The sequence below is a fragment of the Haematobia irritans genome, chromosome 2, assembly GCF_050003625.1.
Source record: "Haematobia irritans isolate KBUSLIRL chromosome 2, ASM5000362v1, whole genome shotgun sequence".
Taxonomy (NCBI): Eukaryota; Metazoa; Arthropoda; class Insecta; order Diptera; family Muscidae; genus Haematobia; species Haematobia irritans.
The window spans coordinates 143,173,906-143,190,863 of NC_134398.1; the positions used below are offsets into that span (position 1 = coordinate 143,173,906).

A 16,958-nucleotide genomic window follows, 5' to 3' on the forward strand; every position below is an offset into this window, starting at 1 on the left:
TGGGCTATTGTCAAGCGGAACCTAAAGAAGACCAAAAAAAAACTGCTAAGGAGGAGCAACAGTTCAAGGCAAACTGGCTTTCTGTGGCGAAGAAGGTGGACAAGGTGGCTGTACAAAATCTGATGGCAGGCGCCAAGCGTGAGGCCCGGCAATTCGGATTTGGAAAAGCGAAAGAGAAATTTAAAAGTTGAAAAAGAAATTTAATTTGATTTTTTAAATAAACGATTTCACCGATTTAGACGCGTTTTCCCTTGACCAAATTTTGACCGTATCACCCTTTATGTAGAAACCATAGTCCTAATATTGGAAAGTTGCTAATATTTAAGATGATATCCGTTCTACTCTTCAGCATTGACTATCAGAAAATCATAAAAGTTTGGGATCTGAGCGAATATATTTTACTACAAACATTTGGAGATTTGAATCGTATAATACCAGGCGAAACTGATTTGGTATATTGCTATCATTCACATATGAGGACACTTCTGATTGGAGGCCGTCAATTGGTCATGATTAAATGTAATCCTCGAGTACGAGTCGATCTCACCGATGGCAATACCCATGCTGCTCCAGTTTCTGTAGTTCTGTACAATCGACTATTTCGCAATGTGGTAACTTGTGGACTCGATAGCTATATAATTGTTTGGGATCCATGGACGGGTCGTCGAAAACTCATCATGAAGAATTGTCACACCAAACAATTGTATGGAGAGCATATTGATATTGAAATAACAGCAGCGTGTTTTGATCCCTTGGAACAATTTCTCTTGACGGGAGCCCGAGATGGTTCATTGAAGATATGGAATTATAATAATGCAGTGTGTGTACGTAATATGAGTATAAAGGCGGAACATGAGGTTACATCGGTAATTTGGGTGGTGGAAAGGTAAAGGTGATTTAGAATGCTCTAATGCAAGCAATAATTTGCTTCCTTTATTCAAGGATCCTTGCTGTTGGTTGGGACCAACAAGTCACTGAATTCAATGATGTTGAAGGTCGAGAATATGGAAGTCCCAAGAAATGGCCCATGTTTCATACGGACGATGTTACCTGTGCCGATGTAAAATTGGGTGAAGGTGTCGTTACTGCATCCTATTCGGGTGAATTGATCTTTTGGAAATTGGAGACAGGTCAACCATATCGTCGCTATAATGTAGCAACTCCCGAAGCATTTATTGAACTTAAACTGAATCAGCATGCTACCAATGAAGATGATGAGGATCAGACACAGCTGGATAAGGAAGTTCGTCGATCTTCTAATATCAATGTAGGCCAATTTGTGCGTAAATCTATGTCCCAACATATTGGGGAAATGGCCAAGCAGCAATTAAGAAGAAAAGAAAAACCCCAACTGAAGGTCAACATAAACGATGACGATGGAGAAGGAGAGGAACACCTATGCAAATGTATGGAAACATTGCCAATGTCTGTACAAGCTGTTCTATATTTGCAAACTCGACCCATGACTAAGGAGCATGGTGAGTTTCCATGTGCAAAATATCGTTTTTGCTTTTTTGCATTTATTGATATCCACAGGAAGTGTTCTGGTATCACTTGAATCGGGAATTATACAAGTCTATTCGCATCATTATCGTGGTGGATTTTTAAAACAATTCAATGCCATCCACAAAACTGGAGATTGTGTTTTGGCGATGTCAACGGATCGTAAGAATCGTTATCTATTCACGGGAACTGCCTTTGGTTATATCAAAATTTGGTACATAGAAAATTTGTGGTACGTATAAAATCAACCAAATAGGCCAGTATTTTTATTAAATGTAAGATAGATTGTTGCATATTGGGTTCAACACGTTGGAACTGATCCTAGTGATTCCAAAATTAGGGAACAGAATCGATTGAAAAAAGGTACTTAATGCCTAGAGAAACAGAATCAATGTATCTTATGTTCAAGTACAGGTAAGTTGGGGACCACCGCCGAAAACTCCAAGACGGGCCGAGAGAATCTCGTTGCTGAGTTTAGTACTTGATGAGACTCATCAATTTGTCTTTGCACCTGATGCCTTGAAGGTTGATGGAGGGATTTTTCTGCAGAAGTCTGGAAAAACAATAGTAAGAGTGGATCATATAGGCCGATCTCCTTTCTTGACCCACTAGCCAATGCTGAGCTAACCAATGTTGAGCATCCGTAGTGCATCCCTGTTGTGATAACGCAATAAGGAGAGCTATTCGTCGTATTTGGGCCACTATTTACTCCTGCGATGTTTCCGATGTCCAATGCCTTGAAAGCATAGAATTCCGGTGACTATGACTCCAAGACGGACGGGGCCCCGAAATAATCTCGTTGTTGGGTTCGGTATTTGACGCGACTCATCAACGGTTTTGCTATTGAAGGCAGGAAAAATAATAGTAAGGATGGATCATATAGACCGATCTCCCTTCTCTCCCCACTACTCTTGCTGAGCATCCGTAGTTCATCCCTATTGTGATAAAGCAATAAAATATTCGTGGTATCCGATGCATTATTTATTTCTGCTGGAGTCATCGATTTCCTTGAAAGCGCCAAAGCTTTCAAAGCATAGGATTCTGGCGGAATCTATTGTTAAGTTTAACCATCTGGATTTATTTTTCATATACGATGTCCGGAAGATGAGTAGAATAGTTACGCTACTGAAGTCAGTCAAAAACTCGTGTAGGAAGGGGGTGGGTTTATGATGGCTAGCAGAGCCATTCGTAGTATCCACGTCAATCATACTACATAATTTCCCTCAGCCGAAGTTACAAATGTCATACTACTGACGCGAATCTTAATGCCGATAGTAGAGGTGTGCACGTGAGTAATAGTTTACTCACGCACACTCACGACTGAAAAATCATACTCACGCACACTCACGCACGATATTTTTTGGTAGGACTCACGCTCACGCACACTCACGAAAAGAAAATTTGTACTCACGCACACTCACGCACTTAAACGTCGTGACTCACGAAAAATACCGTGACTCATGAAAAATATCGTGACTCACGAAAAATATCATGACTCACGAATAATTTTATGATTAATTTACCTTTCCGAAGTGTCTGAAAACATGAGCATTATTAAAATCGAGAGTGTTATTAAACGCTTAACATCCCAGGTGTCACTAAAATTGTAATTGAATTTAACTCTTATGCGTTTATATTGGAGAGCAGGAATATTTTCGTGAGTGTAATTCTTTACTCACGCACACTCACGAAGATATTATTTTCGTGACTCACTCTCACGCACGACATTTTGGTTTGTTAATCACGCACACTCACGCTGTTGTCATGAGCGTGACTCACGCACGAATCACGAAAATGTTCGTGAGTCACGACAATTTCGTGTCACGTGCACACTAGAGGTGTGCACGTGACACGAAAATGTCGTGACTCACGAAAATTCTCGTGACTCACGCGTGAGTCGTGAGTCACGCTCATGGCAACGGCGTGAGTGTGCGTGAGCGTGATTAACAAACCAAAATGTCGTGCGTGAGCGTGAGTCACGAAAATATTATCTTCGTGAGTGTTCGTGAGTTAATATGTACGCTCACGAAAACAATCCTGCTCACCAACATAAAACGCTTAATAGTTAAATTCATTTACAATTTTAGTGACACCTGGGATGTTAAGAGTGTAATAACGCTCTCGATTTTAATAATGCTCATGTTTTCAGACGCCTCGCTAAGGTAAATTACTCAAAACATTGTTCGTGAGTCACGACATTTTTCGTGAGTCACGATATTTTTCGTGAGTCACGGTATTTTTCGTGAGTCACGACATTTTCGTGCGTGAGTGTGCGTGAGTACAAAATTTCTTTTCGTGAGTGTGCGTGAGCGTGAGTCCTACCAAACAATATCGTGCGTGAGTGTGCGTGAGTAAGATTTTTCCGTCGTGAGTGTGCGTGAGCGTGAGTAAAATATTACTCACGTGCACACCTCTAGTGCACACCTCTAGCCGATAGTATCTGGGTATACAGGCTATTGAGTATCTGAATAGAATTCTTAACCGTTTCTGGACTAATTTCTCAAACCCCATGTAAGGAAAATATGTTTGTCCGCAAGGCAAAGACTCAAATAAGAAACGTATATCCAGATCTTCGGCGTTTCACTAGTAGACAAGACACGTTAGCCTCGAGATCTGTAGAGCGACAAGGGGAGATATACATGGTCTCCTATCCAACAACATGCAACAATATATGATACCTCAGCCGTTACTCATATTATGAACAGTTTTAAAACCTCCAAAGTGCTGGGCCCTGATGGAATCTCAATGATGAAGTTGAAACATTAATGATACCTGTAACATTGAGGATACCTGAAACGTTAAATATACGTGTCTGGCCGAATTTTTTGGATGTTGGATAGAGTGATTCCTCTACTGAAATCGGTAAGGGTGAATCATACAGACCGATATCCTTTCTAGCACCACAGCACACTTAAAATATTATTCTCCTCGAACTAATGGAGATATACATATTGCAAGTCTGATGTTAACTTATATCGAATATATATCATAGCGATGGGAGTCCCAGCAAAAAAATTTGGAAGTTCTTCTCAAGTCACGACTTTAAAATAACTTCCAAAAATGCTCTCCCAAAGATGTTCTTTATTTTAACTGCATTTGAGTCAATTTTTTATAACCCACTTTTTCATATTTTTAATGGCAAATTTATATTTATTTGTTTCAAATAGGTTAAAAACATATTAAGAATTAATAAAATGGTACAAATTATTTAAATTTAGCCGAAAAAAGTTAAATTCTTTCTAGAAAAATTGCGAATTTTTGAATATATTTGATGACAAACATTCCAGACAAGTATTATAATGTATTAAAAATCATAGAAAAAATTTAAAAATTATTTATTTGTCAAAAAAAAATTTTTTTTTGCCAAAATACTGAATTCACCTCACACCGTAAGAAGTGATGCAAATTCAGTGCAACGGCTGTTTAAGTGTTGGACATCCGTCATATGACAAGCCCATGTTAAATTTATCGCTTCTGCGTCAATTTGGCACCACTTCCGGATCCAAAAAGAACATTTTCACTACTTTTTTGGCGACGCTTTTTTTGCTGGGGTGTTTTCCAAAAACCGTATCAAGATATTTCGAAAATGATCTTTGAAAACAAAAAACGAACAAGATGGGAGCATAGACTCCTCCGATAATGCCGAATAAACGCGCTCATGGTTCAACTGGGAAAAATCCGACAACAAGTATTTTAGGTGAAATTATGTAGTTTTTATTTCGCAGATCCGGGAGTTAGAGATGTTCAGTGAAATGCAGCCGATTAAAGAAGAACGTAAATCTAGCGATATTAGCACGCAGGATACCAAATATGACTATTATACAGAGTGGCCACAACAAATAAAAATATTGGCTTTGCTTTAATCTATTACGAAGAGATTGAATCTAATCGAGGACAATTAATTTTTATACCCTGCGCCACACTGTGGAACAGGGTATTATAAGTTAGTGCATATGTTTGCAACACCCACACCCTCAAAAAAAATCGCTTCTCTAACATATGTTCCAAACATATTTTGCAGGAAGCACATATATTATTGGATACTGCCGAAACATTAATATGTTTGTTTTATGTGAGCATATTATATGTTTGGAAGCATTTTGAATCCAAAAATAGTATATGCTTGGAAGAATTCCTCAAAGAAGGTTGTGCTCATTTCCTCAGATAATTTTCACTTCCACGAAATTTTTGAGTTCTTCGCATCTTTTTCTGTAATACAAATATGCTGTTTTTTTTCAAATGTCTATTCTCTTGGTTCCGAATGTCTATTCTCTTTATTCCGAATACTCATTCTAATATTCAAATTAAATAATATTTAGACTTCAGCATATTACATTTTTGGCCTTATCATGAAACAGTTTTCCGAAACTACATACAAGCGGTTTCACAGAAATTGCTCTCATTTCATTCTCGCTGTGTTATGTTGATATCTTTTTATTCAACCCTCCTGGTTTCCATCTCTATTTCTTTCACTATACTAACTCTCTCTCTCTCTCTCTCTGTCGCTCTCTGAATAAAGTATCACAACATATATATGTTTACTCGAAATTTGTAAATTTATATATGTATACATTCACACATATTATTTTTATGAAACATTCATGCCCCAAACATAATATATTCTAACATATTAACATATGTGTCCCAAACATTTTGTGTTAGTTTAGGAACATTACATGTTTGCACTTAAATATATTGTGTTTAAAAATTGTGTCCGAAACACATATTGTTTATATCGGAACATATGAAAAACATATTTTTCTAACAGTGCAGAAGGAGACGAGATAGACACATGGTGTCTTTGGCAATAATGCTCAGGGTGGGTCCCTGAGTCGATATAACCATGTCCGTCTGTCCGTCCGTCTGTCTGTGAACACATTTTTGTGATCGAACTCTAGGTCGCAGTTTAAGTCCAATCGCCTTAAAATTTAGCACAAGTTCCTATTTTGGGTCAGAATAGAACCCTATTGATTTTGGAAGAAATCGGTTCAGATTTAGATATAGCTCCCATATATATCCTTCGCCCGATATGCACTTATATGGACCCAGAAGCCAGAGTTTTACCCTGATTTGCTTGAAATTTTGCACAAACATAACACTTGGTCGTATAGTCAAGTGTGCAAAATTTGATTGAAATCGGTTCAGATTTAGATATAGCTCCCATATATCTTTCGCCCCAGAAGCCAGAGTTTTAGCCCAATTTGGTTGAAATTTTGCACTAGGAGTACAATTAGTAGTGTAGTCAAGTGTGCTAAATTTTATTGAAATCGGTTCAGATTTGCATATAGCTCACATATATATCTTTCGCCCGATTTTCCGTCATATGACCACAGAGTTCAAAGTTGTAGTGCGATTTACGTGAAATTTTGCACAGGGAGTAGAATTAAAATACTAAGTATGCATGTCAAATTTGGTTGAAATTGGTTCAGATTTCTATATAGCTTCCATATATATGCTTTTCCGATTTGGGCAAAAATGACCAAAATACCCACATTTTCCTTATAAAATCGCCACTGCTAAGTGGAAAACTTGTAAAAGTGACTCAAATTTTCCTTTATTTCGAATACATATCTATCGACCGATAAATCATAAATACACTTTTGCGAAGTTGCCTCAAAATTGGTTCAGATTAAAATGTTTCCCACATTTTTATACCCTGCTCCACACTGTGGAACAGGGTATTATAAGTTAGTGCATATGTTTGCAACACCCAGAAGGAGACGAGATAGACACATGGTGTCTTTGGCAAAAATGCTCAGGGTGGGCTCTTGAGTCGATATAGCGATGTCCGTCTGTCCGTCTGTCCGTGAACACATTTTTGTAATCAAAGTCTAGGTCGCAGTTTTAGTCCAATCGACTTCAAATTTGGCACAAGTATGTGTTTTGGCTCGGAATAGATCCCTATTGATTTTGGAAGAAATCGGTTCGGTTTTAGATATAGCTCCCATATGTATATTTCGCCAGATATGGACTTATATGGCCCCAGAAGCCAGATTTTTACCCTAATTTACTTAAAATTTTGCACAAGAAGAACAATGAGTACTATAGCTAAGTGTGCCAAATTTTATTGAAATCGGTTCAGATTTAGATATAGCTCCCATATATATCTTTCGCCCGATATGGACTAATACGGTCCCAGAGGCCAGAGTTTTACCCCAATTTGGTTGAAATTTTGCACAGGGAGTAGAATTAGCATTGTAGCTATGCGTGCCAAATTTTGTTGAAATCGGTTCAGATTTAGATATAGCTTCCATATATAGCTTTCGCCCGATTTACACTCATATGACCACAGAGGCCAATTTTTTGCTCCGATTTAGTTGAAATTTTGCACAGGGAGTAGAATTAGCATTGTAGCTATGCGTGCCAAATTTTGTTGAAATCGGTTCAGATTTAGATATAACTCCCATATATAGCTTTCGCCCGATTTACATTTATATGACCACAGAGGCCAATTTTTAACTCCGATTTAGTTGAAATTTTGCACAGGGAGCAGAATTAGCATTGTTGCTATGCGTGCCAAATTTGGTTGAAATCGGTTCAGATTTGGATATAGCTCCCATATATATGTTTTTCTGATTTCGACAAAAATGGTCAAATTACAAACCAAATTACATTGTAAAATCGCCACTGCTTAGTCAAAAAATTGTAAAAATGACTCTAATTTTCCTAAACTTCTAATACATATATAAATATACGTGTCTGGCCGAATTTTTTGGATGTTGGATAGAGTGATTCCTCTACTGAAATCGGTAAGGGTGAATCATACAGACCGATATCCTTTCTAGCACCACAGCACACTTAAAATATTATTCTCCTCGAACTAATGGAGATATACATATTGCAAGTCTGATGTTAACTTATATCGAATATATATCATAGCGATGGGAGTCCCAGCAAAAAAATTTGGAAGTTCTTCTCAAGGCACGACTTTAAAATAACTTCCAAAAATGCTCTCCCAAAGATGTTCTTTATTTTAACTGCATTTGAGTCAATTTTTTATAACCCACTTTTTCATATTTTTAATGGCAAATTTATATTTATTTGTTTCAAATAGGTTAAAAACATATTAAGAATTAATAAAATGGTACAAATTATTTAAATTTAGCCGAAAAAAGTTAAATTCTTTCTAGAAAAATTGCGAATTTTTGAATATATTTGATGACAAACATTCCAGACAAGTATTATAATGTATTAAAAATCATAGAAAAAATTTAAAAATTATTTATTTGTCAAAAAAAAATTTTTTTTTGCCAAAATACTGAATTCACCTCACACCGTAAGAAGTGATGCAAATTCAGTGCAACGGCTGTTTAAGTGTTGGACATCCGTCATATGACAAGCCCATGTTAAATTTATCGCTTCTGCGTCAATTTGGCACCACTTCCGTATCCAAAAAGAACATTTTCACTACTTTTTTGGCGACGCTTTTTTTGCTGGGGTGTTTTCCAAAAACCGTATCAAGATATTTCGAAAATGATCTTTGAAAACAAAAAACGAACAAGATGGGAGCATAGACTCCTCCGATAATGCCGAATAAACGCGCTCATGGTTCAACTGGGAAAAATCCGACAACAAGTATTTTAGGTGAAATTATGTAGTTTTTATTTCGCAGATCCGGGAGTTAGAGATGTTCAGTGAAATGCAGCCGATTAAAGAAGAACGTAAATCTAGCGATATTAGCACGCAGGATACCAAATATGACTATTATACAGAGTGGCCACAACAAATAAAAATATTGGCTTTGCTTTAATCTATTACGAAGAGATTGAATCTAATCGAGGACAATTAATTTTTATACCCTGCGCCACACTGTGGAACAGGGTATTATAAGTTAGTGCATATGTTTGCAACACCCACACCCTCAAAAAAAATCGCTTCTCTAACATATGTTCCAAACATATTTTGCAGGAAGCACATATATTATTGGATACTGCCGAAACATTAATATGTTTGTTTTATGTGAGCATATTATATGTTTGGAAGCATTTTGAATCCAAAAATAGTATATGCTTGGAAGAATTCCTCAAAGAAGGTTGTGCTCATTTCCTCAGATAATTTTCACTTCCACGAAATTTTTGAGTTCTTCGCATCTTTTTCTGTAATACAAATATGCTGTTTTTTTTCAAATGTCTATTCTCTTGGTTCCGAATGTCTATTCTCTTTATTCCGAATACTCATTCTAATATTCAAATTAAATAATATTTAGACTTCAGCATATTACATTTTTGGCCTTATCATGAAACAGTTTTCCGAAACTACATACAAGCGGTTTCACAGAAATTGCTCTCATTTCATTCTCGCTGTGTTATGTTGATATCTTTTTATTCAACCCTCCTGGTTTCCATCTCTATTTCTTTCACTATACTAACTCTCTCTCTCTCTCTCTCTGTCGCTCTCTGAATAAAGTATCACAACATATATATGTTTACTCGAAATTTGTAAATTTATATATGTATACATTCACACATATTATTTTTATGAAACATTCATGCCCCAAACATAATATATTCTAACATATTAACATATGTGTCCCAAACATTTTGTGTTAGTTTAGGAACATTACATGTTTGCACTTAAATATATTGTGTTTAAAAATTGTGTCCGAAACACATATTGTTTATATCGGAACATATGAAAAACATATTTTTCTAACAGTGCAGAAGGAGACGAGATAGACACATGGTGTCTTTGGCAATAATGCTCAGGGTGGGTCCCTGAGTCGATATAACCATGTCCGTCTGTCCGTCCGTCTGTCTGTGAACACATTTTTGTGATCGAACTCTAGGTCGCAGTTTAAGTCCAATCGCCTTCAAATTTAGCACAAGTTCCTGTTTTGGGTCAGAATAGAACCCTATTGATTTTGGAAGAAATCGGTTCAGATTTAGATATAGCTCCCATATATATCTTTCGCCCGATATGCACTTATATGGACCCAGAAGCCAGAGTTTTACCCTGATTTGCTTGAAATTTTGCACAAACATAACACTTGGTCGTATAGTCAAGTGTGCAAAATTTGATTGAAATCGGTTCAGATTTAGATATAGCTCCCATATATATCTTTCGCCCCAGAAGCCAGAGTTTTAGCCCAATTTGGTTGAAATTTTGCACTAGGAGTACAATTAGTAGTGTAGTCAAGCAGGGATCCGGAGCGGTCCATTTTTTTCGCTCCGCTCCGCTCCCGCTCCGGAGAAAAAAAAACCGCTCCGCTCCTCGCTCCGCTCCGAGAAAAAAAAAATCGCTCCGCTCCGCTCCACGCTCCGCTCCACGCTCCGCTCCACGCTCCGCTCCACGCTCCGCTCCACGCTCCGCTCCGCTCCTCTTCGAGAAAATTATAGTACAAACATTGTATTATTTGTTCAATTGAGTTTTATTTTATTTAGAAAAATCGGGCGGTACATATATGGGAGCTATAGCTAAATCTGAACCGATTTCGATGATTTTTTGCACATATAGTTAGTGCTATAGAAGATTACATTTCGCCAATTTTGAGTAAGATCGGTTGATAAATAAGGGTTTTATGACCTAATTTGACAAAATCGGACGATACATATATATGGGACCTATATCTAAATCTGAACCGATTTCGATGAAATTTTCAGACCTAAAGGGTGATACAGAAGATTATTTTGTGCTAAATTTGACGACGATCGGTTAGTAAAAAAAGTGCAACGTGACCCCATTTGTCGAAATCGGGCAATACATATATATGGGAGCTATATCTAAATTTGATCCGATTTCTTCCAAATTCAGTAACGTTCGTCCTTGTGCCCAAAAAAAACTCCCTGTACCAAATTTCATCAAAATCGGTTAATAATTGGACCGAAATCCTGTGAACAACAAATACATGGACAGACGGACGGATGGACGGACGGACGCCAAGCGCTAGATCGACTCAGGAGGTGATTCTGAGTCGATCGGTATATATTTTATGGGGTCTAAATCAATATTTCTTGTAGGCACATTTTTTGGCAGATCAAACTTGTTATACCCTAACCACTATGTGGTTTAGGGTATAATGACTTTAAAACAATGTGTTGAAATATTTTATTAATTTTGAAGATTTTTTCAGAAATATTAAATCCATTTTGACTTCATTAAAGGAAGCATTCTAGGAAGCATATGTTAATTTTTAATTTTTTTAGATTTTTTTCGTCAGTTGTTATCAAAATCCTTTAAAAACGAGTTAACGAGTTATTTTTTTTTCCATATTAAGACTCGACTTCCAGTAGAAATTATGCTGTTTCAAGTAAAAAGCGTCTTTAAAATAAAGTGTTGAAAAACATGTCTATTTTTTAACGATTTTTTGCTTTGTAGGCAAGATGCAAAAAGGAAACAAATTTAAAGACAATTTTATTAATTTTAAAGAATTTTTCTTAATTATTAAAGTCAAAAATTTTATCTTTCATGTTATGATACACATTTTTAAGTAAAATCACTTAATTATAAGGACATTACAACTTCATTCAAAAGTTTATTGCCTTTTGGACAAGAAAACAAGTATATACAGCAGTAAGTTCGGCCGGGCCGAACCTTAAATACCCACCACCATGGACCAAATATTAGGGTTTCCTTTGAAATTTTAGGAGGGCTTGAGGACTTGAGGACTTGAGGACACTTCCCGAAGATAAATTTAAAGATTTCACCTATGAGGACTATATCAAATTCTGGATTTATAAGAACCATTTTTGTTTGAGTTTTAGAGGAATCATTAACATCTCTTGTAAGTGTGCAAGAAAATTATAAAATAACGTCTTGATTTGAAATCTTAAATATGTAGAAGTAAAATCTGGAAATTTTACATTGAGTTTCAAGCAATTCAAGTGAAGTCGGTCTATATGGAGGCATTACCAAATGGACCGAGCCTAAAATACCAGAATATTTACAATTTCAGGCAAATCAGATAAAAATTACGGTTTCTAGAAACCCAAGGAGTTAAATCGGGAGATCGTTCTTATGGGGGCTATACTAAAACATGGACCGCTACTCACCGTTTTCGGCACACCTCTTTATGACCCGAAAATACCTCTAGATTTCCAATTTCAGGCAAATAGGATAAAAACTTCGGATTCTAGAAGCCCAAGAAATAAAATCGGGAAATCGGTCTATATGGGGGCTATACCAAAATATGGACCGATACTCACCATTTTCTGCACACCTCTTTATGGTCCGAAAATACCCCTAGATTTCCAATTTCAGACAAATTGGATAAAAAATACGCTTTCTATAAGCCCAAGACCCCAAATCGGGAGGTCGTTTTATATGGGGACCATACCAAAACATAGACCGATACTCACCATTTTTGGCACACGTATTTGTGGTCCTACAATACCTCTAGATTTCCAATTTCAGGTAAATTGAATAAAAACTGCGGTTTCTATAAGCCCAAGAAGTAAAATCGGGAGATCGGTCTATATGGGGGCTATACCAAAATATGGACCGATACTTACAATTTTTGGCACACGTATTTGTGGTCCTACAATACCTCTAGATTTCCAATTTCAGGTAAATTGAATAAAAACTGCGGTTTCTATAAGCCCAAGAAGTAAAATCGGGAGTTCGGTCTATATGGGGGCTATACCAAAACATGGACCGATACTCACCATTTTTGGCACACCTCTTTACGGCAAATTGGATAAAAAATACGATTTCTATAAGCCCAAGACCCCAAATCGGGAGGTCGGTTTATATGGGGACTATATCAAAACCTGGACCGATATAACCCATCTTCGAACTTGACCTGCCTGCAGACAAAAGACGAGGTTGTGCAAAATTTCAGCACGATTGCTTCATTATTGAAGACTGTAGCGTGATTACAACAGACAGACAGACGGACAGACAGACAGACAGACGGACAGACGGACATCGTTATATCGTCTTAGAATTTCTCCCTGATCAAGAATATATATACTTAATATAGTCGGAAATCGATATTTCGATGTGTTACAAACGGAATGACAAACTTATTATACCCCCGTCACCATTCTATGGTGATGGGTATAAAAAACTTTATTTTAGAGAAATGCGTCTTCCATGTTAAGCAAAATTTGCATTCTTATTCTAAGGACATGGAATCTTTGACTTCACGACAATATTTTTTTCAGTGTAGAAAACTAAAAAATTAAATATAAATAAGATCGTTTAATTGCATTTATTTGACGTTCATTACAAACATCTTTGTAGTAATACGGGATGAAATTGATCGAAAGTACTGTTGTTACTTTTACAACACATACTAGATATATATTTTGACATTTGCCGTTTTTGAAAACAATTACTAAAAAACACGTTGTGTTTTCCCTAATGTACGTACGTACAAAAATACATATCGTACATTTTAAACGTTTACTCACACTACGCTAAGTACTAGCTAAATTTGAAATTACCTACACAGTGTAATTTCAAAGTTACACATTTCATTCAAGTAATATTTTATTCGGAGCGGAGCGGTTTTTAATTTGGAAACCGCTCCGCTCCCGCTCCGCTCCGGATTTTAGAAATGCCGCTCCCGCTCCGTTCCCGCTCCGGCAAAAAAAGGGCTTGCTCCGCTCCGCTCCACGCTCCGCTCCGCTCCGCTCCACGCTCCGCTCCGCTCCGGATCCCTGTAGTCAAGTGTGCTAAATTTTATTGAAATCGGTTCAGATTTACATATAGCTCACATATATATCTTTCGCCCGATTTTCCGTCATATGACCACAGAGTTCAAAGTTGTAGTGCGATTTACGTGAAATTTTGCACAGGGAGTAGAATTAAAATACTAAGTATGCATGTCAAATTTGGTTGAAATTGGTTCAGATTTCTATATAGCTTCCATATATATGCTTTTCCGATTTGGGCAAAAATGACCAAAATACCCACATTTTCTTTATAAAATCGCCACTGCTAAGTGGAAAACTTGTAAAAGTGACTCAAATTTTCCTTTATTTCGAATACATATCTATCGACCGATAAATCATAAATACACTTTTGCGAAGTTGCCTCAAAATTGGTTCAGATTAAAATGTTTCCCACATTTTTATACCCTGCTCCACACTGTGGAACAGGGTATTATAAGTTAGTGCATATGTTTGCAACACCCAGAAGGAGACGAGATAGACACATGGTGTCTTTGGCAAAAATGCTCAGGGTGGGCTCTTGAGTCGATATAGCGATGTCCGTCTGTCCGTCTGTCCGTGAACACATTTTTGTAATCAAAGTCTAGGTCGCAGTTTTAGTCCAATCGACTTCAAATTTGGCACAAGTATGTGTTTTGGCTCGGAATAGATCCCTATTGATTTTGGAAGAAATCGGTTCGGTTTTAGATATAGCTCCCATATGTATATTTCGCCAGATATGGACTTATATGGCCCCAGAAGCCAGATTTTTACCCTAATTTACTTAAAATTTTGCACAAGAAGAACAATGAGTACTATAGCTAAGTGTGCCAAATTTTATTGAAATCGGTTCAGATTTAGATATAGCTCCCATATATATCTTTCGCCCGATATGGACTAATACGGTCCCAGAGGCCAGAGTTTTACCCCAATTTGGTTGAAATTTTGCACAGGGAGTAGAATTAGCATTGTAGCTATGCGTGCCAAATTTTGTTGAAATCGGTTCAGATTTAGATATAGCTTCCATATATAGCTTTCGCCCGATTTACACTCATATGACCACAGAGGCCAATTTTTTGCTCCGATTTAGTTGAAATTTTGCACAGGGAGTAGAATTAGCATTGTAGCTATGCGTGCCAAATTTTGTTGAAATCGGTTCAGATTTAGATATAACTCCCATATATAGCTTTCGCCCGATTTACATTTATATGACCACAGAGGCCAATTTTTAACTCCGATTTAGTTGAAATTTTGCACAGGGAGTAGAATTAGCATTGTTGCTATGCGTGCCAAATTTGGTTGAAATCGGTTCAGATTTGGATATAGCTCCCATATATATGTTTTTCTGATTTCGACAAAAATGGTCAAATTACCAACCAAATTACATTGTAAAATCGCCACTGTTTAGTCAAAAAATTGTAAAAATGACTCTAATTTTCCTAAACTTCTAATACATATATATCGAGCAATAAATCATAAATACATTCTTGCGAAGTTTCCTTAAAATTGCTTCAGATTTAAATGTTTCCTATATTTTTTTACTAACATTGTGTTCCACCCTAGTGCATTAGCCGACTTAAATTTTGAGTCTATAGATTTTGTAGAAGTCTATCCAATTCTGTCCAGATCGAGTGATATTTAAATGTATGCATTTGGGACAAAAACCTTTATATATAACACCCAACACATTTGACGGATTTGATATAGTATCGAAAATGTGGATTTACAACGTGGTGCAGGGGATAATATAGTCGGTCCCGCCCGACTTTAGACTTTCTTTACTTGTTAATCTTAATTTGCTTCAAAGATCAAATTCATGTTAAATTCTTAATTCATCGGATTTTTAATTGTAAACTATATTAAACGTCCTATCCAGCTTGGACGAATGGATCAATTAGTGGTCAAGGCCCCCATTCAAGTTTCTTAGAGCTCAGTTATCCGAAGAGTAAGCTGCAGTATAGGTCTGTGAGTACATGTCACGTCTGTTCTGCAGCCCAGCTTGGTGGCGGTTGAGATCATCACGTGAATACTGAATTGTCGCGGTTTTGACCTTTTTCAATATCCTGAAGGTGGACTCTTTGAACGGCCTAGGCCATTAAAAGAGTAAACCATCATACGAAGCTCTCAGAGTCGAGCCCCTATGTTCATAGCCAAAAACTTACCACGAAAACCAAGGGAGTGAAACCTCTCACACCTCTCTCTCTCTCCCTAGTGCTGCGAACTGAACGTAAAGCTTGACATTTTTAGGTTATACGTACTTAAAACTATTTGTGTTGTTGACATCAACTTGAAAGATTTATCTCGACCAATAAAATGAAAATAAATCGTCAACATTTCCGTGCGTTTATTTTTTACAACTTTCAACGTGAATAGGTTAGGTATAGTGGCTAACTTAGACTATTCAGTCCATTGTCATGAATTTCTCTCTTATCAATGAGTGCTGCCCGATTCGCTTTGACAAGGGACCTCCTTCTTATAGCCAAGTCCGAACGACGTTGCACATTACGGTGAAATCACTTAGAAAAGCTTTGACACATTCACTGGGGGTTGAATCCACGACTCTATGTATGCAAGATGGGCATGCTAACCATTGCACCACGGTGGCTCCGACGTGGCTTAACACGACAACAGTGCATCGATTATCTTAAATCAATTTTTTGGGATGAATCTCCATCAACGACCAGTGTTTATCGATGGTATGGTGAATTCAATCGAGGTCGTAGTGTACTCCAAGACGAATTTGGTGAAGGTCGTTTAAAATCGGTTGTGGTCCCGGATTGATTGATACTGTGTACCAACTGATATTGCAAAATCGTCATGTGACCTATCGTTATATTGAGACAACCTTAGGCATTATTGGGATCA

General features: G+C 37.1%; 1 protein-coding gene across 1 annotated transcript in view; it reads left to right on the forward strand.

The window, feature by feature from the left end:
* Positions 1-16,958, forward strand: part of LOC142226409 (WD repeat-containing protein on Y chromosome-like) — a 29,671-nt gene that overhangs the window by 6,707 nt on the left and 6,006 nt on the right. The window contains exons 5-7 of the mRNA XM_075296414.1: positions 350-886; positions 943-1,478; positions 1,537-1,735. Of these exons, the coding sequence (XP_075152529.1) occupies positions 350-886; positions 943-1,478; positions 1,537-1,735 (1,272 nt within the window). The remainder of the gene's footprint in view (positions 1-349; positions 887-942; positions 1,479-1,536; positions 1,736-16,958) is intronic.